Here is a 25,895-nt window from a genome sequence, read left to right as displayed (position 1 = left end):
CAACACCATGGATTCCTGGAAAGAAAATTTTGTTCAAGTTACTATCGTCTAATTCTTTTATCAATTTTCCAGTCCAATTCCAAATCAAACCTAATCTGTGTTTTGCTACTTCATTATTTAGTCTATTTTTTTTTGTATTGAATTTTAATATTTTCAATTTGGGCTCTACCTGGATTGATATTCCATAATGCTCAGAAGCTATGATAAGTGTTTTCTTCAGAATGAGGGAATTGTCATTCTGCTGGCCAGAATTAACAAAATCAACTGGGAAGTATTTTTTGAGGATAGTACCAATCATATCAATGTAAAGTAAAAAAAGAGTAACCCTCTCTTGAATCTTATCTTCTGAAGGAATTTTAGTGTCTGCAATGTGAATCCCCAACTTTTGGTTCCAAAAAAAGTGCCACTGAACTCTGTGCTGGAATAGCTGCTCAACTGAATGATTTTCTAGGTGCCTTCTGTTAGCTTTTATTTTCATTTTTGATGCCTGTTTATCCTCTCTAGATACTTTAGAATTCTTTTGAGGAGTCACTCCAGAGGCAGCTCTTTTCTTTTCCCATATTTGAGAAGTTCTTAACTTGGTTGCATTACTTTCAACAAGCTTGAAGATTTGATGCACATGAGATGGATTGTCTTTTGAAATGGAAAGTGGTTCACCTCCAGGATTAAGAAGCCCAATTATTGCTTGCACATGTGTCTGATCTGATATTGACCGCAATCCAGCTGATAAAAAGACTTCGGCATTGAACCACAGTATCTCATTAGGATTTGTCACATGCTGTTGCGGTAGTGGGAGTATATTGCAGGCAATGTTTTCCGTTGTTTGACTAATGCGCTTGATTTCCATTTCTGCTACAGCATCATTAACATTTTGGTGTTGTATTAAACTGCTATGACCTGAGCATCCTGCAGATCCTCCTACTCCAATTCCAAGCTGATTATCAACCATGGCTGAATTATACATGTTTCTGTAGCTGGGAATTACATCAGTAGCTGTTGAGGTATGATCAAGTGCTGTTATCATTGGTGATAGTGGCATCTTGGTGCATATGTCATCTGAAGTGTGGCTCAGTTTTATTCTTTTTCCTTGTTGAGACTCAGTATTGGATCCAAATTCCAGAGAGCCTTGGAACAGGAGGTCTTTAGATGTTGTTGAAGTACTCATAGTGGGAATGTCAAGGTCTCTTGAAGATTTAAGATGTGATTCTGCATTCTTTCCTGGAATCTGCGATAGAGCAGCTTGAGGGAATCCACTCAATTCTGCCACTGGATTATGAAAAGGGGATCCTGCCTCCATCCACGCTAGTAAATCTTGAAGTATCTGATTTTCTGCAGTCAATTCTGACCATGATGAGATTTTGATGTTTTGATCCGCTTCTGAGTTTTCTCTGGCGGTGTGATGTGGCCCATGAGTGTTTGCTGCTAGTTGAGAACATGGCCACTCGCTATCCATTTCCGAATATTGCCAAACGGGGGGAGTGACAGCGCCAAATTGTTCGGTGCCTGGGACACAACCAAGGATGTTCATGTGATCTTCGCGTGGTGCGAATGGATTTTCCAACCTTGCCGAGCTGGATGATTGCACTTTTGTAACTAAATTTCTTTGATCAAAATCTTGCAGGAGGGTCGGTGTCCAGGCTGGTTCAAGAAGATCATTCATGTGATAAGAGTGGCCATCCGTCCAATCAAAAACATTGCTTGTAGACTCCCCTTCAAGTCCGAGATGCCCCAAACACGCGCTCCCCATTCCCAGATAAAAGAGAAACACATAAGATCCCATGCAAAAAACCCCCATTTTGTATACCCCTTCGAGTATTCCTATTGTTGGGAATTGAAGGGAAACCTACAAATTTGATGACCCAAAGGAGAATCAAGCTTATAAAATCCTCCCAGTGAGAGTCCCGCAGCGAGGCAATTTGCGCCGTGCGCTACGGCAGGCGAGGGAATTTTGTGGTAAGTTCGGAGGAGAAAAGTGTTTTAAGCGATGCTGAGTAACATTGAAACACTCCTTAAAATGTATTTGAAGGGTCTTGGAAATACAAGACATATTTATATACATATGATTATTTGACATGTTCATTAATGGCAGGAAGTTATGTAGTAGCTTAAGTTACAGTCCCGTCACTCGTTACAGGGAACGAAACATGTGTTGTTTTACCCTTACATTTCTTCGGTCTTGATTTATCGCGCAGGAGATCCTCAAAAACAAGATTCAATGTCATTACTAGATTCCTGGGTTCAACTTCTGAGGATTCAGAGTTAATAGTCACCAGGCCTTTGTCATCTCTTACCGACCGGCATGGCATTTTTGCTGTTACTTTTAATTTCTAAGATTGTAACATACTTGTCCAGTGAGGTTGTCCCGGTACATGAAATTGAAGCAAGAGGTTCAGGGGGGTCCAGCTTCTATACCAATGCACAAGGCTCCAAACCTCCATATCAGTGGCTCACTGCTATTACAATTTTTATATTTGCATGCATGTTGTAAATTTATATGAGGATCACGGACAAAGAACCCAGATAAGATTAAACGATTTTTTTGGTATCACAAAGTGGAAGTTACAGACAGTGATTCAATCAGGAATAAGTGTTTTTAAACGTGATAGAAGTGAGACTCGTAATACATGACCAAGATAAGTTAATTGTTAGTTATAATAATAAAAACTGTCAAGCAGAACAACAGCCACTATTCGACATCACATGGTAACGGCTCGTTGGGCCTGGAATATTTGTGTTGGAAAACCTCACTGTTGGTGACCAACGTTCTGCTTTGAGAAATACATAATCAGTCAAAAATAAATATCCTGAGAAAATTGGTGATGAGATGTGAGGTAAGAATCAGTTGTGTAAACGTATTGCTTACTTTTCTTTATCAACAACTGCAGCGCTTGGGCTGTTCTCCTTTCTGTAAAGCAAATGAAAGACATTAGTCAAAGAACAGGGCACGCGTGAGTGGAGAGAAACAGATCCAACTCACTCTTCCATGACTCTTCTGACACGCCGTTTCTTGCGGATTGTTTCCCACTCCTCTCGTGAGCATGTTGCCGGATAGCGCTCGTCGGGTTCATCGGACGCATCGGATTCGTGTCCAGAATCGTCTGAATCTTCCTCGCTAGATTCATCTCCCGACTCGATTGCCTCTCCTCTGAACCCTTGTCGTTGTTCTCTTCTCCACTCCTTACGTTGTTGCTTGACTTTTGTCGGCAATGGATTTTTTTTCCGATAGTTCTTGAGCTCACGTCTCATCGCTCGTCTTCGCCTCATCTGCTTCATTAGCTTGTTGTATTTTTTGTCTTCCCCAACCTGCTCGGATACACGGTAGAATTCAGATCTTGGTTTACCATCAGCCGCGGCTTTTGTCTCCAGATACTCTTCCTCAGCCTCCACCGTGAGCTTTTCGATCAGATTTTCGGCTTCGGCTTGACGACGCCGAAGTGACTGGAGATAAGGCATACTATGAAGTGATCGGGGCGGCCTTGAATGTGGCGTATCAGACTCGTCGGAGCCCTTGAGAAGCTCGTCGATGTCTTGGCACTCACTGCCTGCGCTTGTCAATTCGGGTTTGTCTTCAAGCTGGTCAATCTCGTCTTCCGACTTAACTGCATCATCGCAATTCTTAGATTTCACTAAGACAAAATACATGATGAGAAAATTTTTGAACATTGTGTGACAACAAGTTGGAAACTTACCAAAAAGTTGGATCTGCTCTTCATCCCATGTTGTCGCGTTGGACCAAATATTCCAAGTATCTTTGACCGAGCTATCTCCTAAAGCTCGTCAGACAGGACAGAAAGGATATGAGGACGAGGTGGAGAAATAACATGCCAAGTAGAAAAAAAAGAGACTCGCCTTCATCAATCAAGAATCTAATTCTGTTGCATTTGTCAAGTGTCAATCCAAACTTGTAGAGATTGATTTTACAGATTACAGCCGAGGTCCGGTCACCAAATTTTAGAAGGATGCGGATTGGAGAATCCGAGTTTGATTCTTGGGTCAACTTGATCTGGATTGGGAGATTAAAAAGTTTGAGTTGCGACAGGTTTTCAACGATTTGGGGAACGGTGAAGGCGGAGGGGAGTTGAGAGATTTCGAAAGCCATTTGATCGGCTTTGGGGAGTGGCATTTCGACTTTGGGAGGAGTTGATTCATGTTTTGCCAGAGGCCTCACAAATGCGATTTGCTTGCGAATCACTCGCCATTTGGACTCGACCATGTGGGATTCGGAATCTTTGACCAACCAGCGGGATGAGCCGATCTTTGCTTGAATGAGCAACACCGATTTATCTTCTTCTTTTTGTAATGACATCAAGTGTGAGTTGAGTCGAAATTCAACCACCCCGCTTGCGAGTTCAGCCAATCTTTGGGAAGAGAATTCGATAGTATAAACGTCGTCAGTCGTTATACCTCGGGTGTCGTCCACTCGGAAGCTCAACCGGCCTGCGTAGATGGCCTTCCCATCGGCCACATCCTTTCTGCCCGGACCCCACAAAAGCCTTGCAATGTCGTAAAGGTGTAACTTATCTTTCATTACACCATCGGACTGTTTTGATTTGAAAATAAATAGATATTTATCGTTCGACGACGACTCCCTGAAGTCAAATCGGTTCTTCCCGCGTAAGAGTTCGATGACTCGCTCGTGACTATTCATTTCTTCTAGTTTGGACAAGTATTCCTCTGGACGCGCGCTGTCCTCTTGGGTGTCCACCAGAAAGTCGACAGGTCTGCTATCCGACGGATTCTCGATCGCACAAGCCTCAGGTGGGGGACAATCGAAGAAATCTCTCGCACTGGGGCGCTGGCGCTTCCGACAGGCCATGGCGTTGGCTTATCAGCTTCAAATGAGAGTATACATACATGCACCATCAGTCCCTCGGCTCTCAGGGGGGATTAGAGAAGTACTGATCTACCTGACCGAAGAGAAGTCGAATGGGAGTTGAAAGGCGTGCCGGTGTATGTATGCGTGCTCAAATATTTTGCTGATGTCGATCATGTATGTATTCGGGTGTCCCGGGGTAGTCGGGGATGTGGACGGGAGCCGGGGAGTAGGACCCAGTTGGACCTTTGGTTTTCCCGCGGAGGCCAACACAACCTCACAAGCACCACTATGTACGCGGTCAACACGATGGCACGACAGGCGGCTGGAAGCAGGGCCAAGAAGACCAGCAAAAAACCAGCACCCAAATCAACGAACGAGCAAGAGAAGGAGAAGCCAGAAGAAACCCAGACCGCCAAACCCTCAAAACACGAAAACACCCTGACTAGCTTGACCAATTCGATCCTCACCCTCTTCAATAAGTCACAACACGCCTTAACCAGCCACAGAAAACTCGTCAACAATCTTCACAGCCTGTTTCTGTCATCAACGGAGGTCCGAGAGCAGATTGAGAGTGAAGGCGGAGCCGACAAGACTATCAAGTTGATCGGAGAGAAGAATTTCACCGAGGCATGTTACACGGTACTCGACAATCTAGTCACTACCAAGAAAGGCGTCGTCGAAGCGGATCGAGTGGTTCGATTCTTTGGGGCCTTCTGCGCGTTTGCCACCGAACATGGTAAATACTCTTGTTTTCGGATCAAGGTTCCAAGACGTTCACTCATCAAGTTAATGAGTACTCATACATCATCGTTTTCACCCGCTGCTGTATGCGCCAATCAGACCCTCACAAAGAATCTGCTGATCAGACGCCTACCAATCGATTCCTGCTCCATTCCATCAAATATCTCAGCCGCGGGTTTGAAGCCAAGAACAGATTTGTCCGTTTTCGATGCTGCCAGCTCATAGCATATGTCGTCAACAGCTTAGAAGAAATTGAGTACGAGCATAAAAAAACAAACAAATCTCTTCATCAGACTTTCACGTTCTCATCAAACTGGCAATTTCACTGACAGACCAATCTGATTTCCTCCACCGTGATTCCAGTGATGATTTATTCAGCGATTTGAAACATAAGCTGCTCATTCGGATTCATGACAAAGAAAAGGACGTGCGACAACAAGCCGCAATAGCTCTCATGAATTTTCGTCCAATCAACGAAGAAGATGAGGAGGAAGACTCTGAAGAAAACGTCAATGACGCGTTAATCGACCTCATGATCCGTGATCCGTCGTCGTTAGTAGCCCATCTTCTCCTTTCCATCCACCCCGATCATCTCTGAATCTACTTTGGCCCATCTTACTCGAATCTCTGCCTCATAGGGAAGTCCGTCGAACGGTTTTGCATAAATTATGTGAAACACCCTCCGCTACGACTCTCCCTGCTATTCTCACTAGACTTCGAGATATCGACCCCCTCATACGCCGAATGGTATATCGTGACCTCTATCTGGCAACGCTCGCCAAGCCTGAACCCACACTTCCACCCGATCCGTCCCAGTGTTTCACTCTAGACCAGCGCTATACAATTTTGAAAGGCCTCAAAGATCGTGAGGAAAGTGTGCGTAAAGAAACTGCCAACTTGGCCAACTGCTGGATCAAGGTGGGCTTCAAAGAGAACATTGAAGCGTTCCTGGCTACCATGGATTTGATCTCCTTGGGATTCGGCGAAGAGGACGAGGATGAGAAGAACAAGATTGAGAACATCGAGCACGTAGTGAAAACATGGCTAACAAGTCATGGATTGGACCGCACGGTGGATCCTGACGATGTCGATGAAAATGATCAGCCTGATGAGTTTGGGTCAGACGCTTGGTGGTCAAACATTAACCCCGAAAGGGCGTTTCTGCTACGTGTTGCTGCTGAACATTATAAATCTTTCTCGGTAAACTTTGGCACTGTTCGGATTTGCAGGTCATTTGCCCGTGACTTGCTGATTATTTATTTGATTTTTTCTAGGATGAAACCAAACTCGACGAAGTCATGCCCGTCGTGACTGCGCTAGCATTTCGCATGGAACACAATTTCCAGGCTTTGACTGAACTGCTGCAATCGGTCGAAGGACTATCGCCCAGCCAGATAGAAGATGAAGAAACAGCAGAGAAAGTGCAACTGGCGGCACAAAAGACATTCGTCCTCCGGGAGTTACTCACGGTGGCGATGTTGGCTGATTATGGCGATGAAAGTGGACGACGGAAGATGTTTTCATTGTTACGTAAATCACAAGATCCACCACCTTCCTTGAAAGACATTCTACTAACCTTTCAGCAATCTGCAACGGGATTGTATACGATAGGTGATCTAGTCTCCGATCAACTTTTGCCGCATTCCTTGATTCCCGGATGTCTCGAAGTATTATCCAAGTTATCAACCGGCGAAAGAGATTTCATGCGAGTAATTGTCGAATTGGTTCAAGAACTCCGGTGTAATTTAGACACCGACCCCAACTTCACCACGAGCAAAAACGTTGATGGCGACCCCGAAGGCGGCGACAACAATGATGATGATGATGACAGTGAACCAGATGAAGGAGCGGGAGAGGCTAGCTTCAGGAAAGGTAAAGATGGAAAACTGCAAGTTACTACCTTTACACTCAATCCAGCCAACGCCGACTTGGACTCTCGTTGCTTGGAGATTGTGAAGTCTCTATTGGAGCGAGTCTCTGGTGTGAGTGTTTATCTTAATCTTTTGAGTAGGCGTGTGCAACTGAATTCGCGTGTTCCAGTCGATCAAAGACAATACGAGTATGTTCGGAATCGTTCACGAGTTGATTGTTCCCGCTGTAAGATGTAAGGATACACCGATTCGTGAACGGGGTCTGGTATGTTTGGGGCTTTGTAGTCTATTAGACAAGGTCAGCCTTTCCTGCTCACAACACCAATCGCACTGGCTGGAAACCCGATGTTGGCGGGTCCGCTTTCACGGATCCACTGGGAAGACCTATTTTTACTCAATATCTCTTGAATGCAAATTCCATTCCCTAGCAAATCGCATTGGATTCATTCGGAGTTTTTGTTCACCAAGTCCAAGCCGCAGAGATCGATCTCAGGATCAAGGTGCTAAAAATCGTCTTCGACTTGCTGCTTCAGCATGGGATTGATTTCCTTGCTGAGAAGGGACATGGGGTTCGTTCATGAAATGTATTACTTCATAACATCAGTGTGGATGCCTGATTTTCTTGAATTCCAAGCCGGAAAGAGTCATAGAATTTCTATTATACTCGTTGGATCAAGACTCTAAAGAAGTTCAAGCAACGGCCGTAATCGGAATATCCAAGCTCATGTTATCGGGAATCATTACTAGTTCTGAGGTAAGAAATCTTCTTTAGCAGTTTATTTAATTGAAATTACGCTCATGTCTGCAACGGCACTGCTAACGCCACGTGACAGGTCCTTCAAATGCTTGTTCTCGTGTATTTCTCGCCAGAAACGTGCGATAACCAAAAATTACGACAATGTTTGAGCTACTTCCTTCCGGTGTATTGCTATTGTTCATCTGTCAACCAGCGTCGAATGCAATCGGTGAGTGATGATTCAAGTCTCGTGCTCCATGTTGTAGCGACGTTTCACCCACATTCTCTTTTTTCTCTTCGCATTGTAACAGATGATGCTGCCAGCGTTAGATGTGTTGGGTGGGGTATATGATGACCAAGAAGATAAGAGTGAGATGTTATCACCAAGCCAGATTGCACTGCAACTCGTCGACTGGACAGACCCCTCCAAAGTGGTGTAGGTCGTTTCCTTGATGGTCATACTCTTCCCGAGCTGATCATTACATTTGCCTGGTCCTTTATCTCTTTCGAATGAAGCGTTCTACCAGGCTGCAAAGTAGACTGGGAATTACATTTAGATGCCGCTATAGATATCCTCAAAAATCTTTACCGGGTTACCGAAAGTTAGTTTTATGTTTTGATATTTCCAAGTGATCATTGTTGTGGCTTAACTTGTCACCATCGCGTTTCAGAGGACGAACGAAAGATGCTCTGTCAAATGTTGTCCAAGTTGACACTCCCTGATACACTCGATAACGCCAACAAGCTGCGGGGGTTGTCTTTATTGATCAGCAAACTCGGTGACGTACGTCCAAGTCATTTCTTCTCAGTGGCTACAAAACTCAAATTGATCGGTGGCTACCATATCTACTGGATCATTTCGTGCCTTATCTGCTAGAAACGTCCACTTACGGACTCGCTCTCTCGAAACGTGCTCAAGAAGTTTCACACGTCCTTGGAAAAACGATTTGCTGAACAACTAGGCGACGATCCCAAGAAAACAAGTCCAACTGACAAAGAGGGCGAAGAAGAGGACGAGAACTTGAAAGAATATACAGACTTCCTGGATGAATTCGATGAAGACCAAGATGAAAACGGAAGTAGTGAAGCCGATGATCTCAACTCTGATCCCGACGCTGCAAATGATGATTACAGCGCGAAAGTGGTGATCAAGAAGAAAACACCGTAAGTTTTACGTATCCAAATGTTCAAAATTGGGTTCATCGGTTGGTATTTTTTCCTCTGGTGGCGGTGTACTAAATTTCTTGCGCTCTTTTACAGAACCAAAAAATCGATCAAATCCGTGGCGAAAATTTCAATGGCAAGTCTCAGAAATGAAGAAGTGACAGACAGTGGAAATGAGGAGCCTGCCCCACGACGTTCCGGGTAAGCCATGATTTTTTTTCTGCAGCAATTCCGAATATTTAGGGCTGCTCAACCTTTTCCATTTTTTCCCTTTTGTTAGTCGGCCACGAGCCAGCCGACAACCAGACCCTAAAGTGGCGGCAGTCAATGAAGACCTGGCATCACTTATTGGAAGCAGCACTGATGAAGACGAAAGTTCCGAAGACGAGTTGACCGAAAAGGAAGGCTAGGAATTTGGTTTTCTCGCTCTCTTTCTTCTATTCGAGTTTTCACTATTTACTATGAATCTTCACAAAACCATCCTGAAAGATGCCCAGCTGTAAACGCTACATGTCTGTAGCCTTCATTTTTGCATCTCTTTCTATTTTGCTTGGTTTGTTCTCATTTTACTCTATGTTTCAATACAGCTTTGTTTTGTACGTAACATAACCTGAACAGGTTACTTTTTGAGACAGAAGGATTTATTGATGCTTTTCAAGCTTTAGTTTTTAAAATACAGGGGTTGATGATTTGATCTTGGCTGGCAACTAATTGTAAACTTGCGAATTGGGGGCAAACATCTGGCCACTGAGAGTGCATGGGTGCAGTCGTTGATTGACTAAGTATGCGTTATCCAATTACCAAATCCTTTTACCCAACGCTTTCCTCCGCGTTTCCCACTCAAGTCTTTCGGCCTCTCTTCGATTTCTTTCGACTTCCCACTCGCGATCAACCCTTTTTTTCCAGTGCCAACTTCCGATGAGTTCGTGTTCTTCGGTAAGTTCTTGTTCTGAGAGGGGAGTGGGGGTGGGACGGAGACGATCGGGGATGGCTTTGGAAGCAGATTGAGACCAATCCGTGGGAATCAGCGCTTTGCCGAGGTGCCCGGCCTCGATGAAGATCCTCCAATCTTCCCAGCCGTCGAGCTCCCATCGCTTGCTCAGCCCACCGATCGTCAGGACGGTCGCCCCAAATACTATGAGCGTCGCAATACGAAAGGCGTTCATCGCATCCACCGCCGGATTGAAATCCAGCGCTTTCTCCTCGCTCGCCTTGCTTGAGTTTAAATGGTCATCGTTGCGCTCTCGAACACATAAGAGCGACTTGTTGTCCCAAAACCTCGTGCTAGTCCTCATCGTTTTCGATGTCCTTAAATCAGTATGGCTACTGGTTGAGTATCTTGAGCTGTAGGGGTGGGAGGAACTCAGACAGGTACGTGATCGGCCATTGTGAGCGAGCTTGATGACTATTAAATACAATTTTATTAATGCATTAATTGCGCTTGCACATCAGCTCAAAAAACTTACTCTTGGATAGGACACCTGGATGACGGAGCATCGCGGATTGGGGAGGTAAACATCTTCGCCGGATGTTGCTCAAGGAACTTGACACGAGCCTCCTGCTGCGGCGCTCGCAGCCGCAATTTGCGATGCGGATGCTTGCTTCGCGGGATCACACGCCCGCAGCAGCGAGGGGCTTTTTGGGGAGCCAAGATTTGAGTTTTGGTGGCAGGAATGCTCAAAACTCTGTAATTACTTGCCACATCACGCTTTCTGGAGATAAAACGGCTGAACATGAAGTTGAGCTTACGTCTGTCCAAACTATAGAATTTGAGTGGTTTTGGAAAACCCACTCTTGGTTGGGAGCAGTGCTTACATGCATTACTCTCAGGATTAGCAACTTCAAGGAGATCATTTCCTACTCTAGCAGTAGATTATTTGGATTATCTCAATCCCAATATGGTTGCTGAGTTGAATTAGTTACCCCAAATTTAATCTTCTGTAACAAAATTGAAGTTAAAATAAGTTTTGAGGCTTTCAACTCAACACATGACCCGTTTGGTGGATAGATTTTGGTGCACCAGTCCGTGCTGGAGGAATTAAAACAACTAAGAAGATTTAATTCTTAGTTAAAAAATTATTCTAGTTTTCATTTGAAAAAATTATGGACTTACTTTGTGTACTGTACAGTGCGCGCATTTCCAAACACTTCGCACACTGCGGCTGAAGGAAGCAACTTTTTGTAGTTTTTTTTTTTTTGATTAATCAATAGACAGGCCTCTGATAGTCCTCTGTGGAATTTCTTGCAGTTTTTTGAAGCTTCCTTGTATACTGAAAACACCCATTAAGAAACAAAACAGGTACAGTCATAAGGGGACCTGGAATTCATGTTCCCGCATGCCAAAAATTTCAAATAATTTATTGAATCATGATAGAAAAATGTAGGAGTTTTGCAGCATTATCAAATCAAAAACTCATCAATTGCTTCTCCAGCTCTTTGAGTGGAATCTGTGGGGTTGTTCTGCTCCTCTTTGACTTTTTCCAGAAGGTTAAAATAGTGTGCTCCTAAGCTCCTATTTAGTCTACTGTCCTTGAGTTTTAATCACACCACTTACCTTTGACCCTTGCTATTATTATCTTTGACAAGTACCTTTGGCTAGGATTCTCCTCAATCTGAATCTTGATGCTTGCTCTTTTTGGACCTGGATGCGCCACTAAGGATTTAATGAGTTTTAAAAATCCTGCTGCATTGTGTTTAAACTGCATAAAAGGTTTGATTTGCTTACCATTTCCTGCATCTTGTTTAGTTTGCAGCATCCTTCTCAATTTATGAGAAAGACGGTGTTCACATAGTTGATGTACCTGTGGCCACCACTTTTTGTGGGAGAAAGAGTAGATTTTGGTGGGTTAACTTGCAGACATGAATCTTTCCCCTAATGCAATCAAAGATCATCTAGGGCCCGTTTCGCCGCGCAGGGGCCATAATCTCGGCTTTGTTTGGCCGGCCACAAAAATATTGAAGTGTGATCTTGAAGCTCACAGATTATTGTTGGGGGGACATAGGAAATGAAGCCATACCATGTAGCTGTTTAGCATCCCACCAAGCGTCATAAACTTCATGCCTTGAGTTGACACTTGATTATTCCCTCAGCCATTGGGCATATTTTGGTCCAGCCCAAAATTCCCCTATAATCTCCGCTTCCCACCCGCCTCAATCCACAGCCTCAGTGCTACATGACGGTGGCTGTCCCAAACAACCATGTAAAACAATTGAAGCCTGGTAATAATCCCAATAAGTTTCATAAACCTTATATGGGTTTATTACGCAGCAGATCATTACTGCATATGACGCTGGGCCCTGCCAAACAGGGCCCTAGATGAATACTTCATCTTAGCCAGTTTTGTTCATCTCAGTTCATGGAAAAATATTGTGGCATGGAACCTTGGTGAAGGTCACCAAACCATGGAATCTATTAATACATTAATTCCTTGGAAGAGATAGGGACATTTGAAGTAATATGGCTCAAGATTCTTTCTGTTTGATGAAAGGGCATTTGCAATATGTACAATTTTTATGGCTATAAAATGTATTGAGTTAGTATAAAGAATTGCCCATGCTCAGAAGTAATCATAAGTGGTAAGATATAAAGGATTTGAAATTCTTGTCCACATCCAATCTTAATTTATGTAAAAAAAATACAGGAGCATGTATGCTATAAATTTGAGTAAATTTGTGGTGATTCTTTTCTGATGGGTTTTTTGTATACACCCAAATCAACAGTTCTCACCAGCCAAGTTCCTCACTGTAATGGGAAGATATATCAAACAATAAAGGATGAGCCTGAAATTTTGCCTTGAAGAAAAATAAATGGGAAAAGACTCCAAAATTACCAAATTATAAAACACACTTACAAATACATGCTAATACCACCTACTCTCTTGGCAGTTTTCAAATCAATCATTGCCACAGAGCTTCTGACTTGGGCCATCAAGCCAGGGGGTCCACACGCCCCCACACCAACTCCCTGGCAACCTCCAACGTCCATCAAAAACTCTTTAACTAATACATCAAGCTGCGGACGTTGCCATCGTAGCTTGATTTCACCCAAGGGAACAGGGTTTTCGACTTTGGTTGTGACAAAAAATCTAACATCTAGCAAAAGACCATATATTGATGATTCTTCAACATCTTTTGTGAGGAGATGGCCAAAATACTTGGCAACCTCTATTCAAAATACAAGGCAAAATCCCATAAAATTAGAATGTAGTTGATCCTCCTGGATGAAATTTAAATAAATTCTTACCCCAATCTCGAACCGTAAATATAACCAAGGCTCTCTTGGTGATTCCTCCAACTTTAGCTAAGGAAACAAGCTCTGACACCACCGCTACCAGAAAAGAAATCCCGCTACCCCCAACACAAATGATCACATCCTTAAACTCGTCCAATCCATGCCATCCAAGTCCCCCATAAGGTCTATTCTCCCAATAAAAAAGCAAGGAATAGATTAGCATTGGAATAATTTACAAGGGTTCTGACTATGATTGAAATTATTACCCTTCAACATGCACATTAACTTGAACTCCATCTGGCAATCCAAAATCTAATATAACCATTTGTGATATTGAACCAGCGCATGTCTTATCTGAACTTTCAACAGTCCTTGTGGATTCCGCTAGAGAGCTCTTCTTATCTTGATTTGCGATTGAACTGCATATGTCGCTGGGGAGTTGGACATTTTTTTGCGACCCATTGGAAAACCTGTTTTGCGAGACGGGCCGTACATCATTGAACCCATCAACGGTGACTGCTTTGGCGTAAAGCATTGTGGTAAAGCTTCCGACTGCCTTAATATATAATACGAGGCTGTTTGTTTCAGTGCCACTCCTTGAGGGGGCAGATGCTATAGTAAACGGATGTGCTTGCAAGCCTTGCCAAAAGCCACCAAGCACTCTTAAGCGAACATGGTGCCCTAGCGAGTTTTGTATCGTCAGTTGTATCTGTCTCCCAAAACACTTCTACTAGAGCTATGCATTACCTGCTTTCCAACCAGTTTTTATCCCATTGATTTCAACTCTGGTTATTTTTCCGGGAAGTGGTGTCAGCGTGGCAGTGTGCATCTTCCATTTGAGCACTTGCCATCCACTTGAAAGCGAATGTAGCAAAATCGCACAGATTATGTACTGAAGTGTTTTCACAAATCAATCAGCTCAAATTGTCCGAGATTTGTGGGGATAATTGACTTACAGGCCGAAGAGCTTTCTCATGATAGATCCCGCCAGCAAATACTGAGATATAACCTAACGCATGGATGAAATAGAATATCTTGTAAAATCTTCTTCGGATCGCAGGAATCGCAGTAATACCGACCAGCAACCTAGTTTGAAAGAAGACCATCAGCTCCGCCTTGATTTACTTTTTTTTTTGCCCAGATGGAAGCTTCACAAACAACATGAAACCCAAAAAGCAGCCACTATAGAAGGCTCTTGTGTTTGAGATATTGCCTTGCAGCATCAAAGATACCATCAGGCCTCCGTGGATCAATGAACATACAATCACAACGCAGCCAATGAATCTATGAATGAAGTTTAACTAAAAAAATCCAATCAGTGAATGGCTCAGATTGGCAAGAAATTTTGAAAGTGGTGACTGGAGTTTTTCTGAGGATATTAATCGTCACTCTTGGTTTTGAAACATGATGCAATAATTTATGAAGCGCATCAACTGAGGTGAGAGAAAATGATGAAGAAATTTACCTTTTCATATCCTTTGCCGAGCAATGATAGGGGAGTGTTTTTCATGGAAAATAAAACCAAGAATGGTATGTTCGCCGCCGCCAAGTAGCCAAATCTTCTAGGGTTATGAGCCGGAGCCGGGTTGGCCAAAACAGCTAGGATGACAACCATTCCAACAAAAAACTATCGGTATCAAAATTATTAAGTTGGATCAGTTTGCACTTCTGCAGAAAGAGCTTAGCGCAGTGCCTGACTCACACTTGACAGGGTGAGTTGACCGAATGTGAAATTGGATACGAGCGGGACGTTTTGAAGGAATGTAAAGCCATAGATTTGTCTAAGTACCCCCAATTCAGCCTGCCAGCTTTTGGGATGTTGGTGTGTGTGGGCAGGCTGAAAAACTTGGCCTCTGGGAGGTTTCCCATACAAAAACCATCCATGGTGGAATGCTCGAGTTCCCCTTCTGATCATCAGGATAACTCCGGTAATCAAACAAAGCTGTAGGGGATTGAATCCAATTGTCACCTTTTTTTTCTTTCGAAGAATGATCGAGTTGAACAAGTCTATGCTTACAATTACGCAGAGCCCTAGTACGTGATAGTTCAGAGAAGCAAGCCAACGGTTGACAATTGCCTGCCCCTCCATCATTTTGACTATCCTCAACGCTGGAGATACTTCAGCATTTTCGGGTTTTTCGTTCAGATCGGTGAGGGAAGCTTGATGTTGAGAGAAGGCTACCTGGGTGAGATGCCCAACATACCATATGATGCTACCACAGCGGTAGCCCATAACACTCGTTTTGTGGCAAAATTGGGATGAAGCTATCCAGGAAGACGTAAATTTTGGACAGTAAAAGCGCTTAAAGAATATGACAAAAGTGGACACTGATCGAAGGACTCCAGTCACGCTGCATTCTCGAGCTTCAGGTTGGACATCAGCGCCGTCAGGGCATTGTCATGGCCCATTCAACAAGCGTTGCCATGAGCAGATAAAAACAGGATGCCACTCTGCCGTTCAAACTTGCAACCAATAGCAAAATCGATCCAACTAACGCGGAGTGCATGTCCTCGGGTGTTACAGCAACCGAGAAGCTGGATTTCATCCAGGAAACAGCACTTCCTTATCGTAAGCAGGCTAGAACATGCAAGTCCGTTGATGTGCTCCAACTCGCATCGCCGGTGATATAATCTGTGTCGGTACAGGCTCAGCAAATGTCCCTACCAACAGGAGTACTTACTGAGGGGTGATTAGGGAGTGATTAGTGACTGGGACATGAGCTTGGCGCCACAATTTTTTGGTCTGCCCAGTCTTCGCCCCCCGATAAACCACAACTTCACAAATTTCCTCGCGGCTATGCCCGTTCGAGGGACTGGTATCAAGTTAGCGTCCGACCATCCCTCACCCATCGCGCCCATTGCTAAGCTAAATCCCATGTTTCTTAGAGCATCCACATCGGTTGCGTTAAAGCCCGCGCTAAGCCAAATTTAGCGACAGAAACACCACACCGGTGTCGCTAAGTCCCCCGGTATCGTTAAAAAATTTGGCTTTCGTCGACAAAGGTCGGCAAATATAGCAAGGGTTATCAACGATGCTATAGCTGCGCATCCCTCCCCCAGCCAGCTCCGCATCGCTTCAACTTCGCCCCAAGAAGGACATACAGCCTCTCGATGACCGGTTTGACCAGTCATCGAGGTGGCTCGACGCTACATAGTCAAGCCTCTCGATGACCGTCACAAACCGATCATCGAGTGGACTCAATCCTCTCGATGACGGGTATAAACTAATCATCGAGAGGACTCAATCTGTTCAATGACCGGTCTGACCGGTCATCAAGAGGATATACAACCTCTCGATGACCGGACAGACCGGTCATCGAGAGGACTCGACGCTACATAGACAAGCCTCTCGATGACCGGTATAAACCGATCATCGAGAGGACTCAAGCTGTGCGTTGACCAGTCTGACCGGTCATTGAGAGGACATACAACCTCTCGATGACCGGTTAGACCGTTCATCGAGAGGACATACAACCTCTCGATGACCGGTTAGACCGTTCATCGAGAGGACATACAACCTCTCGATGACCGGTTGGACCGTTCATCGAGAGGACATACAGCCTCTCAATGACCAGTCAGTCCGTTCATCGAGAGGACATAAAGCCTCTCGATGACCAGTCCGACCGGTCATTGAGAGGAATCAACGCTACTCGATCCTCTCAATGCCCGGTACAAACGGTCATCGAGAGGGATCCACCCTTGTGATGAGTGTTTTGTACTGTTTTGCACCAGCCATCGAGTGTGATTCCCCTCGATGGCACCGGTCATCGAGTAGACTCAAGCTGGCTGCTCGATGACCGGTTTGTACCGGTCATCAAGGGTACATATGTACCGGTCATCGAGAGTACATACAAAGCTCGATGGCCGGTGGTGGGTGTTGATAGCGCAGTCAGGTGAGTTTACCATTTGATTTGGCTCGACCGGTGTGGAGTGCCCTCCGCGTCGCTAAATTTGGCTCTTACACTGCAAAAATAACTTGGTCAACTGCTTGCAGTTGACATGCAGGATACTCAAGCCAAGCTGTCATTGTAACTCCACATGAATGCAGAAGTGCCCTTTTTGGCACAGTCACTGTGCAAGGTGCACAGTGACTGTGCATTGAAGCTTGGGTTGAGTCAAACCTTGAGTAAGGCTGGTGTAACACCACAAGCTTCCTCAGAGTTGCCGCATGTCAACTGCTCACAGTTGACACAGTTTTTTCTGCAGTGTTAGCAAGCGGTAATTTAGCTTAGCTTTTAGCTGAACCAATGTGGATGCTCTTAGCAGATAAAATGTCCTTATCTCCTTCTGGGTTGCCAGCTTTGTTTGCAGACATGAGAGTATTGCTGAAAATCTGTTTGTGTAGGTAACATAAGTCATCGACAGTTTTTACTCGTATATGTTATCCTTCAAAACTTGTTATTGTTGATTGTTATAATTATATGCCTATGAAATCTCATTATTTGCCCTGTGTCTGCAATTACACAGGTTTTTCTGGCTTGCGGGTTTGCACATTAGGGGGTTTCAAGGTTGACTTGCGCATGCATGCAGGTCACTTTGCATGCCCCAATTTGGCGGGGGCGCTTGCATGCAAAACTGGCAAGCCGGCATTCAACATTTGAGTTGAAGACCGGCTTGCCTTGCCACGCAAGTCGGCTCATCTAGCGCTCATCCGACGTTCCACCCTTACTCAAGTGCCAGGCTCCAGCCCTCATGCGTCACTCCTCAACAAATCCGGACAGCTTCGACCCACTCAACTGCGACCCTGATCCCTGGAAAAACCATAAAAGATGGCCACCGACCCCTCGCTGTGTTCCCTTCCTCGTCAAACCCAACCACTCGTCCTCACCTCCCCGTTTGCTCTTCTCTTCTTGGATTTCTTGTACGCTCTTCCCTTTCAACATGCCCCCTCAAGAACCTAACTCAGCCCCTTCAAAGACCAAGAAGAAACCAATACCTTGGGACCGCGATGGTGTCGATGGCGGCAAATCAAGCATTGAGATCGTCTTTGAATGGCTGTCGACGGGAAATAACTACGAGCGATGGCGAGGTGACAAAGAGAAAGGTAAGACAAAGACCCGCCTATGCTCGGAGATTGTTCGTGAGATGAACCTCCGGGGAATCACGCATAGAGACAACGATGCATCAGCTAATTACGGTGCTTTTACTGTATCTCTAAAAATGAAAACTAAGATGTCATAGACATGTGGATTTTTTTTGATATTCTTGTTCCCCACAAACCCTAGAATCAAATCCGCTTTTTTGGCCCACCTCCACTGGGGGATCTGTCCTGAAATCCGTGAAACAATTTCAATTACAGCTATTATTAGGGCCCTAATAATAGCTGTAATTGAAATTGTTTCACAGATTTCAGGACAGATGCCCCAGTGGAGGTAGGCCAAAAAAGCGGATTTGATTCTAGGGTTTGTGGGGAACAAGAATATCAAAAAAAATCCACATGTCTATGACATCTTAGTTTTCATTTTTAGAGATACAGTAAAAGCACCGTAATTAGCTGATGCATCGTTGATAGAGACACCAAAGGTATGCGAACTTCTTTTTCTCCTCATGGTACCTGATTCCTAACTTTAGTGTGTGCCAATACAGGAGTCTGCCAAAAAATTGCAGACCTACAAACTTCATATAACACGGCTAAGGATTTTTTGAAGAACACCGGCAAGGGGATTATGGAGAACGACACGATCAATGGTGTTCGCACAGTTCAAGGTATGTTTCTACTCATGATCACCTGTGTTGCGAGTTGAATTGGGTCTGATGCCTTCACAAAAACAGATCGGATCCATGAGCTGTGCCGCTATTGGGACATTCTTGATCCCATCATGGGAGCAAGATCAGTCACGGAACCTTTGCATATTCGGTTGTCAGTTGGTGGAGACCAACCAGGTCATCGGGACTCTCCAGAGCCCAACAACAAGCCTACTCCTGCGGAACCCATCACACCTTTGATTCAAGGCACCAACGGCTCTAAATCTACATCCAGCGATGGCTCCGATCTTCCCGAAGTATCGGCTTTGATGCCCCAACGTCAACCCTTGCCATCAGCTGCTGCTCCCGTGGCTCAGAAGACAAAGCAGGTCAAACGGAAAACAGTTGCAAAACAACCTACGACCCGATCCTCCACCCAGGCCTCGAGAAACAGACAAAATAACACTGAAGAGCTGTACATGCGGTCGATTTTCTCCAAGCGACAGGCGGAGATTACAAGGGCCCGTGCCAAGGCTAGCAAGGTCAAAGTGGCCTACATGAAGGAATTAAGGGAGCAAGGCTTGGGCTTTGACAAGATTGAGGCCAGGACAATTATTGAGTTCCCACATGTGGCTGACATGAAAGACGGAGATGACAATTTCGCTGATGATTCCGACGAGTCTTTGTAGTTTCCTTCCTTTCTCTTATAGTATTATTTTTTGCTGTTTTTCCACTCTTTCATTTCTCTGTTTTCATCGTTGTAAAGGACTGAAGCCGATGAACAATTGCTACTCTCTTCCTATTGCTTATGTTTAATGGCCACTCTTCACTCTCGAAATGGGCACTTTTCTTTCCACTCTTCTCTGTCTCTCATCTGAATCTGATGTATTTACCATGTTACCATGAATTCAATACAGCAGTTTCCGATGTACCTTTTAGATAAGTCCCCGCACAAAAGCAATCAAAACAGTTTTGGAGTGATCATTCAAGTTTATTTATTTTAATTTTTGAGACAACATAAGGAAACAAATGAGAAAAAATACACACAAGGAGGGAAATGAAAGTTTGGGAGAGGAAAAAACAAGGAAGAAAGGAAAGGATAGAAAGGAATTGTTTAAGATATCAGGAATCAAGATATTCAATGACCTCGGCAAACACTTGATCTCGCACTTGGGTGCCAACAGCACTACGATCCTGTCGGGCTCCGTCATCATTGGAATCTATGTCGTCCACATCGCCCTGGTAAAAGTCGGGGGAATCATCTAGAAGGAGGAAGTTGTGGAGGATCACACACACTGATATCCAATGTGTGATCTGCTCCATGGTTCCGGCCGAGCTGAGATCCTTCCAAAGTCCTCGCAAGCTTTGGAATCGGCCTTTGAGGATTCCAATACAGTGTTCATTGCAAACACGTACAGAGCTGAGATGCCGATTGAAACGTTTGCGAAGTCGAGGCATGGCTCCATGGGGTGGGCGTTTGAAAGCTGGAACGACATTTGACTCCGCCGGGAAACCTGAATCAGCCACCAGATACTGCCCTGGGGTGAACAGCTGACTCTCCTGGAGCTTGAGCTCAGTGTTCTCCCAGAGGCGGGTATCGTGGCAGCAACCTGAGTAGGTGAACATATCAGAAAGGTATAAGCCAAAAATCCAAGCATTTGGTACTCACCGGGCCATCCTGTCATGTAGTATGTTATTCTTTTATCTTTGTCACAAACAACCAAGGCCGCCAGTCCGTAATGACCCTTACGCGAGTAGTAGTCTTGAGGGTCAATACTGGGTTTGTCGTACAGAGGGAAAAGAGTCCCATCAATGAATCCAACACAGTTTTGGAATCCCGAGATGCTGGATATTTGTGATGCGAGTGCTTGGCGGCCTTGGGCATCTGGCCATTGGACATATTTTCTGTAAAATTACAGAAGAAGCCAACATGATTAGTCTGTAACCTAAGCTGGAAACTACAGAACAAAATGACTTACTTCTCAAGAGACAAGATTGCCTCAATTGTTCTTGAACAGTATAAAATGACTGAACCCTTGGATATTCGGAAAAAGCGAGCCAACATGCCAACCGAGGCACCATTACCGTCAAGTCCCATCCGTTTCAACGTCACCATAAGTTGCTCACGGACCAGGCGTTGAGGGACGTTTGAGTTGTTTTGGAAAATTGGGTGGCCTTCGATTTTGGAGAGAAGACAAAAAAAAGAATCTTGAGACACCCTGAATTCCTGCTTGAAGCGCGATTCATCAAGGCTGAAGAGATATTCGGAATTGTCGGGAGCCCAACCGATTCGATTTCGAGGAGCCAAGTAACGGTGTTTTTTGATGAGAATGAGAGCAACAACAGCTTCCTCCAAATCGCTGTTCTCACTGGAGTCAGAATTGTCTTTCAAGGCAGATTCGATGAACGCTCCGCGGATTTGACTTCGGATGAGCTGGGTCATTCGGTTGATTGTCGAAGCTCTTTCGGTGTGTTGTGGCATGGTGGAGGGGATCAATTGTTGCTGTGGTGTGGTGCTGGGTGGGGTGGGGTGATGGACAGTTGACCAACCGTGTCGAATGTAAGATGTATGCCACTTGCAGGTGGATGTACCGGAGGAAAGGCCCACTTTGGGGGGCTCAAGGTAACTTGGCGGGGGGCAAGTCAATATGCAAAGTGACTTGCATGCGCGCGGGTTTTTACTTTGAATCCCACTATTAATCAAGAAACGCCAAGAATCGGCTTGTTCATTTTTTTGCCAGATTGAGAGTCCATCCCCCTCGAGATCGGGGCAAATCAGTCCCTTCCAGCCTGAGAGCGGCAAGATGACTGGCAAAAGCTAAAAAAAAAAACCATCGAGTAGGCAGCAATGGACTTCGACTAAAGAGGTTCATATTACTTGTCAAGCAAACTCATGTCATCCAGGAGAGATCGCTAGCTTCGATGTAACATACATGTGATCAAGTTAGGAAAATGATTTTACTTCATCAGCTCACCATGTGTAGAACACCCGAGGTGGGACATGCAGTGAGTCTACAGTGGAATATAGCAACTGCTGGTGGACTTTAGGACGCTACTGCTAGACACCGGCCATGAATGAAATAGAAAGGACGAATGTACGGGTTATCAATCATGTGAGCTGGGCAAGAGCGCAATCGACCAATTAAGGATGCAGAAGGCTGACATGATCAAATCCAACACTAATGGACCCGTCCAAACTCAGTTCGATAACCGGGCAGAACGCGGAGCTAAAATAGAATTCATTAGCAATGGTAGACTCAGTGCATTACCGGTCAATCATCACTGCATCTTGCGGCATGTCCTTTCTATGAAGCTGCCGGAATAATGGCCTTGTTGAGTTAGCATTCAAAGCTCTAGTCACGATGAGAGCGTGCGTCAATTCGGACCCATCAGTACCCAAACATAGAAAGGCGCAGTGCCAAATCAGCTAGCCTTCATGGGTCAGCTTATCACAGCGTAGATCGTCGCGCGAAACAGGTTAGTGTGACCGTGCATAAGTCAAAAAACAAAGATGAATAAATGGAACCTTTCTCTTTCGCAACTTGAAGATGGTATTAAGCAAGGGGTTAGTAGTTTAGCTGATAGTCAGTATACTACTTCATCAATAGGAAGTTTTTAACTCGTCAGTGAAGTCAGGGTCATGTATGCGATAACCGGTGGATCGAGGTAACAGGATTTAGGGAAACAAAAAAAAATCAGATGACAAGGTTAGACAACAAAAGCTATAGTAACTGTTGGTGGGTCAAGTGAGTGGGTTAGTCAACATAAGTCAGCCGGCAGATTTACTCAAAACCCCAGGAAGTTTGCTGTTCGCGAGGCTTTTAGTTATTTCCGTAACCAACAGGATTTGTCGACGATTTTTGACCACCGCTAAACTGAAAACTCCAGTCGCTACAGCCGGTCAAATCAAACTATTGACCATAATACCCAGCGTAGGCTCCTTGAGGGACGAAACTAGGTGCTGCTGATGCTAGACCAGGTTCTGCTCCTGGTGCACCAGTCGGCATGTTAGGCGGGCCAGGCTGTTGCTGATGCATATGGGGCTGGTGTTGCTGGGGGTGGTGGTGCGCATGCTGACCCTGGTAGTAATGCTGATGGTGTTGACCGTGATGCCCGTGATGGTTATGATTGTGATGGCCGTGCTGAGCCGCATTAAATGAATAAGCATTCCGTTGGCCGTAAGAGCTTCCGTGATGTTGGGGTGGTTGCGGTGGATGCCTGTGATGATGGGAATGGTTAACCAAGTTGTACACATTCAAATTGCATTGAGGGCACGCACCAATTTGAGGCTACACGCCATGGTGGCACCGTGTTTAATGGAGTACCGGAGTCACCATTCCGAGCGGGTGTCGACGAGCCAGGTGGGCCGACCCAATTTGATTGAGGCTTGGGTGTATCAGATTGGCCATTTTGACCTTCTTCAGATATAGGCGCAACCTTTGAGGTCTCGCCTAGCTCAGCCATAAGAGAGGCGTACTTCAAACAGACTCAAGATTAGCAAGAGTACACAAACAAAGAGCCAAAAAGAATGTTGTACCTCAGAATCAAACGCCTGGGCTACACCGCCACCAGCAGCAGCGGAATTACTGCCATTGAAACCACGTCGCTGAGTGCAATCTCTGATAATGGAAATTTCTGAATGAGTTTGCGATGAAACATAGGTGCAAGTTCGAAATCTGCTTACCGAGCCATGTGTCCGGCCCCTCCACAAATTCTGCAGATTATACCTGCAGAAAAGTTACGCTGCTCGGGACAATCGTATTTGCGATGACCTGGGTTGCCGCAGTTTTGACAAACCTAGAAGAAAAGACGTAAGTCACCGATCTGGGGATGTTACCCATCAATGAGAATAGGACGAACCTGGTTTTCGAAATCTCTAAAGGTACCATTCAGTTGCGCGAGCTCCCGTAATTGATTGAGTTTTTGCTCATTTTGGCTTTCAGGTACCGAACAGGCCTTGAAAACAAATAGTATTCAATCAGTACCATGCCAAGGGACTCAACATTGTTTTCGAAAGCGCTTACTGTTTCAATAACTTTGTTGATCAATCTGACACATTTGTCAACCTTATCTTGGGTGTCGGCCGTTACCAAACAATGCATCTCATCATCATCATCACCGGCGAACTCTTCCTTCCGGCCCTTTCCCTCCTTGACACTTCCTCTACCCCTGATACTGATTTTGGCGCCACTTTCTCCCTCCATTTTCTTTAGACTGTTACCTCTAGGCCCAACCAGTAAACCGAAGAACTTGATCTCTGGAAACTCCTTGATTGGAATGTAGACTTTTTCAGAGGGCCTGCCGGACCTGTTACCGCCAAACTTTTTTTGTGCTTCGAAATCAAGTGGTGGGCGGTACGATGGGTCGATTTTGATCAGCCTTTCGATGAGCTTCGTCCGTTCCTCTTCCAATTTGCGTCTGTAACGAAATTCTCGGGTATTGGTTCGGCGACCTTGACCGTCGTATGTCGGGGGTGGAGAAGGCGATCGCTCCTTTTCAGGTGGAACAACATCACCATTCCGCAATTTGTTGTTGACCTGCTCCAGACGAAGGGTAGCTAGTAATAGCCAGGGTATCAGCATCGTTTTCATGGACCCACAATCGAGGGCGACGAAAGGAAATATACATACCAGCATAACGATCGAGATCTGCCGCATCGACGGTCCCGTTAATAGCTACTGGTAGGCCAGCAACGTTGACTTTTTCACTTTCGGCTCCCCAACGGCTTTTACGCTTGCGTTCCGTGGGCGGCGGTTCGGGAGCAGTGCTAGCAGGAGGGGGAGGGGGTGGGGGTGCATCATCACGGTTCGTGGTAGGTGCAGAGGTATACGAAGTCGGAGCACCCAAGCCACCAAATGCACCCGAATCTTTGGGATCCGATTGGCTGCCACCCCATCGACGAGGAGCGCCTAAAGGAGCATCGTTTGTGCCGGTGACTTTGTTACCGTTGCGCCACATCACTAGATTTTTGAAAGGAGTAGACCGGGTGTAGTTTGAGTGCCAAGAGACCTGTGAGGGGAGTTTATCTTCAAAATCGATGACGGGATTCGAAATGCTCTGACATGAGTTGAATGGTTGATTCGAAGAAAGAAACGACTGGCGATCAAGGTTGAGATGTAGCGCACACCCTGGGGCTCCGGGGAGGGGCGGGGCTTGAGGCGGGCGACTGCGGGAAGCACTGGCCCCCGCGCGCAATCAAGCGCTCCATTTCCCCCGCGAACCTTGTGTGTCGGTCAATATGTCACACCCGCCGTCACAGGGTCAAATGGTCTTGTGACTTGTCGGCCAACGGACCAGGCAGACGCGACTAAGGCCAACAACCCAGAATTTCCTGAGAAGAAAATCAAGACTGCCAAGAATAAGGCGAACCGCACCATGGCTACGGACGGCGATGTGGAAGAGCAGGAAACTCAGGCAAGTTAATTTTTTCTGATCTCGTAGACTTGGCTGGATATCACTAACACACGATTATGATGTATGCTGCTGGGCACTTTCTCTGATCACATGATAGGCACTGGCTAAAATAGCAAATGAGGAGTACAAGGTAGCGCAATGCTGCCTTTAAAAATGCATTACGGAAAATTCTACTACGTTCCTCACATTGTAAAGTTAATAACTGATCGTGCACTTCCGTGCGCCTTCACTACAGAT

The 25,895-nt window shown here is 45.2% G+C and overlaps 6 protein-coding genes across 6 annotated transcripts; 2 read left to right on the top strand and 4 right to left on the bottom strand.

The window, feature by feature from the left end:
- Positions 1-2,686: 2,686 nt before the first annotated feature.
- Positions 2,687-4,816, bottom strand: PtA15_1A282 (uncharacterized protein; the record flags this gene model as incomplete). Its single annotated transcript, XM_053165293.1, has 5 exons — positions 2,687-2,765; positions 2,864-2,905; positions 2,978-3,626; positions 3,690-3,767; positions 3,850-4,816. The coding sequence occupies 5 exons, from the start codon at positions 4,814-4,816 to the stop codon at positions 2,687-2,689; spliced, it is 1,815 nt and encodes a 604-aa protein (XP_053016499.1).
- Positions 4,817-5,104: 288 nt separating this feature from the next.
- On the top strand, positions 5,105-9,738 carry PtA15_1A281 (uncharacterized protein; the record flags this gene model as incomplete). Its single annotated transcript, XM_053165292.1, has 16 exons — positions 5,105-5,552; positions 5,657-5,813; positions 5,921-6,109; positions 6,196-6,757; positions 6,832-7,087; positions 7,169-7,539; positions 7,598-7,726; positions 7,857-7,997; positions 8,063-8,182; positions 8,262-8,393; positions 8,476-8,600; positions 8,681-8,766; positions 8,836-8,948; positions 9,042-9,328; positions 9,425-9,529; positions 9,609-9,738. 16 exons carry the CDS (start codon positions 5,105-5,107, stop codon positions 9,736-9,738), a joined length of 3,351 nt encoding a protein of 1,116 aa, XP_053016498.1.
- A 387-nt stretch (positions 9,739-10,125) lies between these two features.
- PtA15_1A280 (uncharacterized protein) lies at positions 10,126-10,825 on the bottom strand (the record flags this gene model as incomplete). The annotated part of the gene is made up of 2 exons (XM_053165291.1): positions 10,126-10,733; positions 10,795-10,825. The coding sequence occupies 2 exons, from the start codon at positions 10,823-10,825 to the stop codon at positions 10,126-10,128; spliced, it is 639 nt and encodes a 212-aa protein (XP_053016497.1).
- A 2,226-nt stretch (positions 10,826-13,051) lies between these two features.
- Positions 13,052-15,792, bottom strand: PtA15_1A279 (uncharacterized protein; the record flags this gene model as incomplete). Its single annotated transcript, XM_053165289.1, has 10 exons — positions 13,052-13,070; positions 13,180-13,492; positions 13,572-13,744; positions 13,826-14,240; positions 14,307-14,451; positions 14,516-14,645; positions 14,718-14,860; positions 15,025-15,186; positions 15,262-15,501; positions 15,577-15,792. The coding sequence occupies 10 exons, from the start codon at positions 15,790-15,792 to the stop codon at positions 13,052-13,054; spliced, it is 1,956 nt and encodes a 651-aa protein (XP_053016496.1).
- Positions 15,793-18,251: 2,459 nt separating this feature from the next.
- On the top strand, positions 18,252-19,933 carry PtA15_1A278 (uncharacterized protein; the record flags this gene model as incomplete). The annotated part of the gene is made up of 3 exons (XM_053165288.1): positions 18,252-18,603; positions 19,146-19,265; positions 19,332-19,933. The coding sequence occupies 3 exons, from the start codon at positions 18,252-18,254 to the stop codon at positions 19,931-19,933; spliced, it is 1,074 nt and encodes a 357-aa protein (XP_053016495.1).
- Positions 19,934-23,155: 3,222 nt separating this feature from the next.
- PtA15_1A277 (uncharacterized protein) lies at positions 23,156-25,202 on the bottom strand (the record flags this gene model as incomplete). The annotated part of the gene is made up of 7 exons (XM_053165287.1): positions 23,156-23,462; positions 23,524-23,720; positions 23,782-23,863; positions 23,929-24,041; positions 24,105-24,200; positions 24,269-24,801; positions 24,875-25,202. 7 exons carry the CDS (start codon positions 25,200-25,202, stop codon positions 23,156-23,158), a joined length of 1,656 nt encoding a protein of 551 aa, XP_053016494.1.
- Positions 25,203-25,895: the final 693 nt, after the last annotated feature.

This window comes from Puccinia triticina, chromosome 1A (genome assembly GCF_026914185.1).
Source record: "Puccinia triticina chromosome 1A, complete sequence".
Lineage (NCBI taxonomy): Eukaryota > Fungi > Basidiomycota > Pucciniomycetes > Pucciniales > Pucciniaceae > Puccinia > Puccinia triticina.
This window is presented reverse-complemented; position numbering and strand designations above follow the sequence as displayed.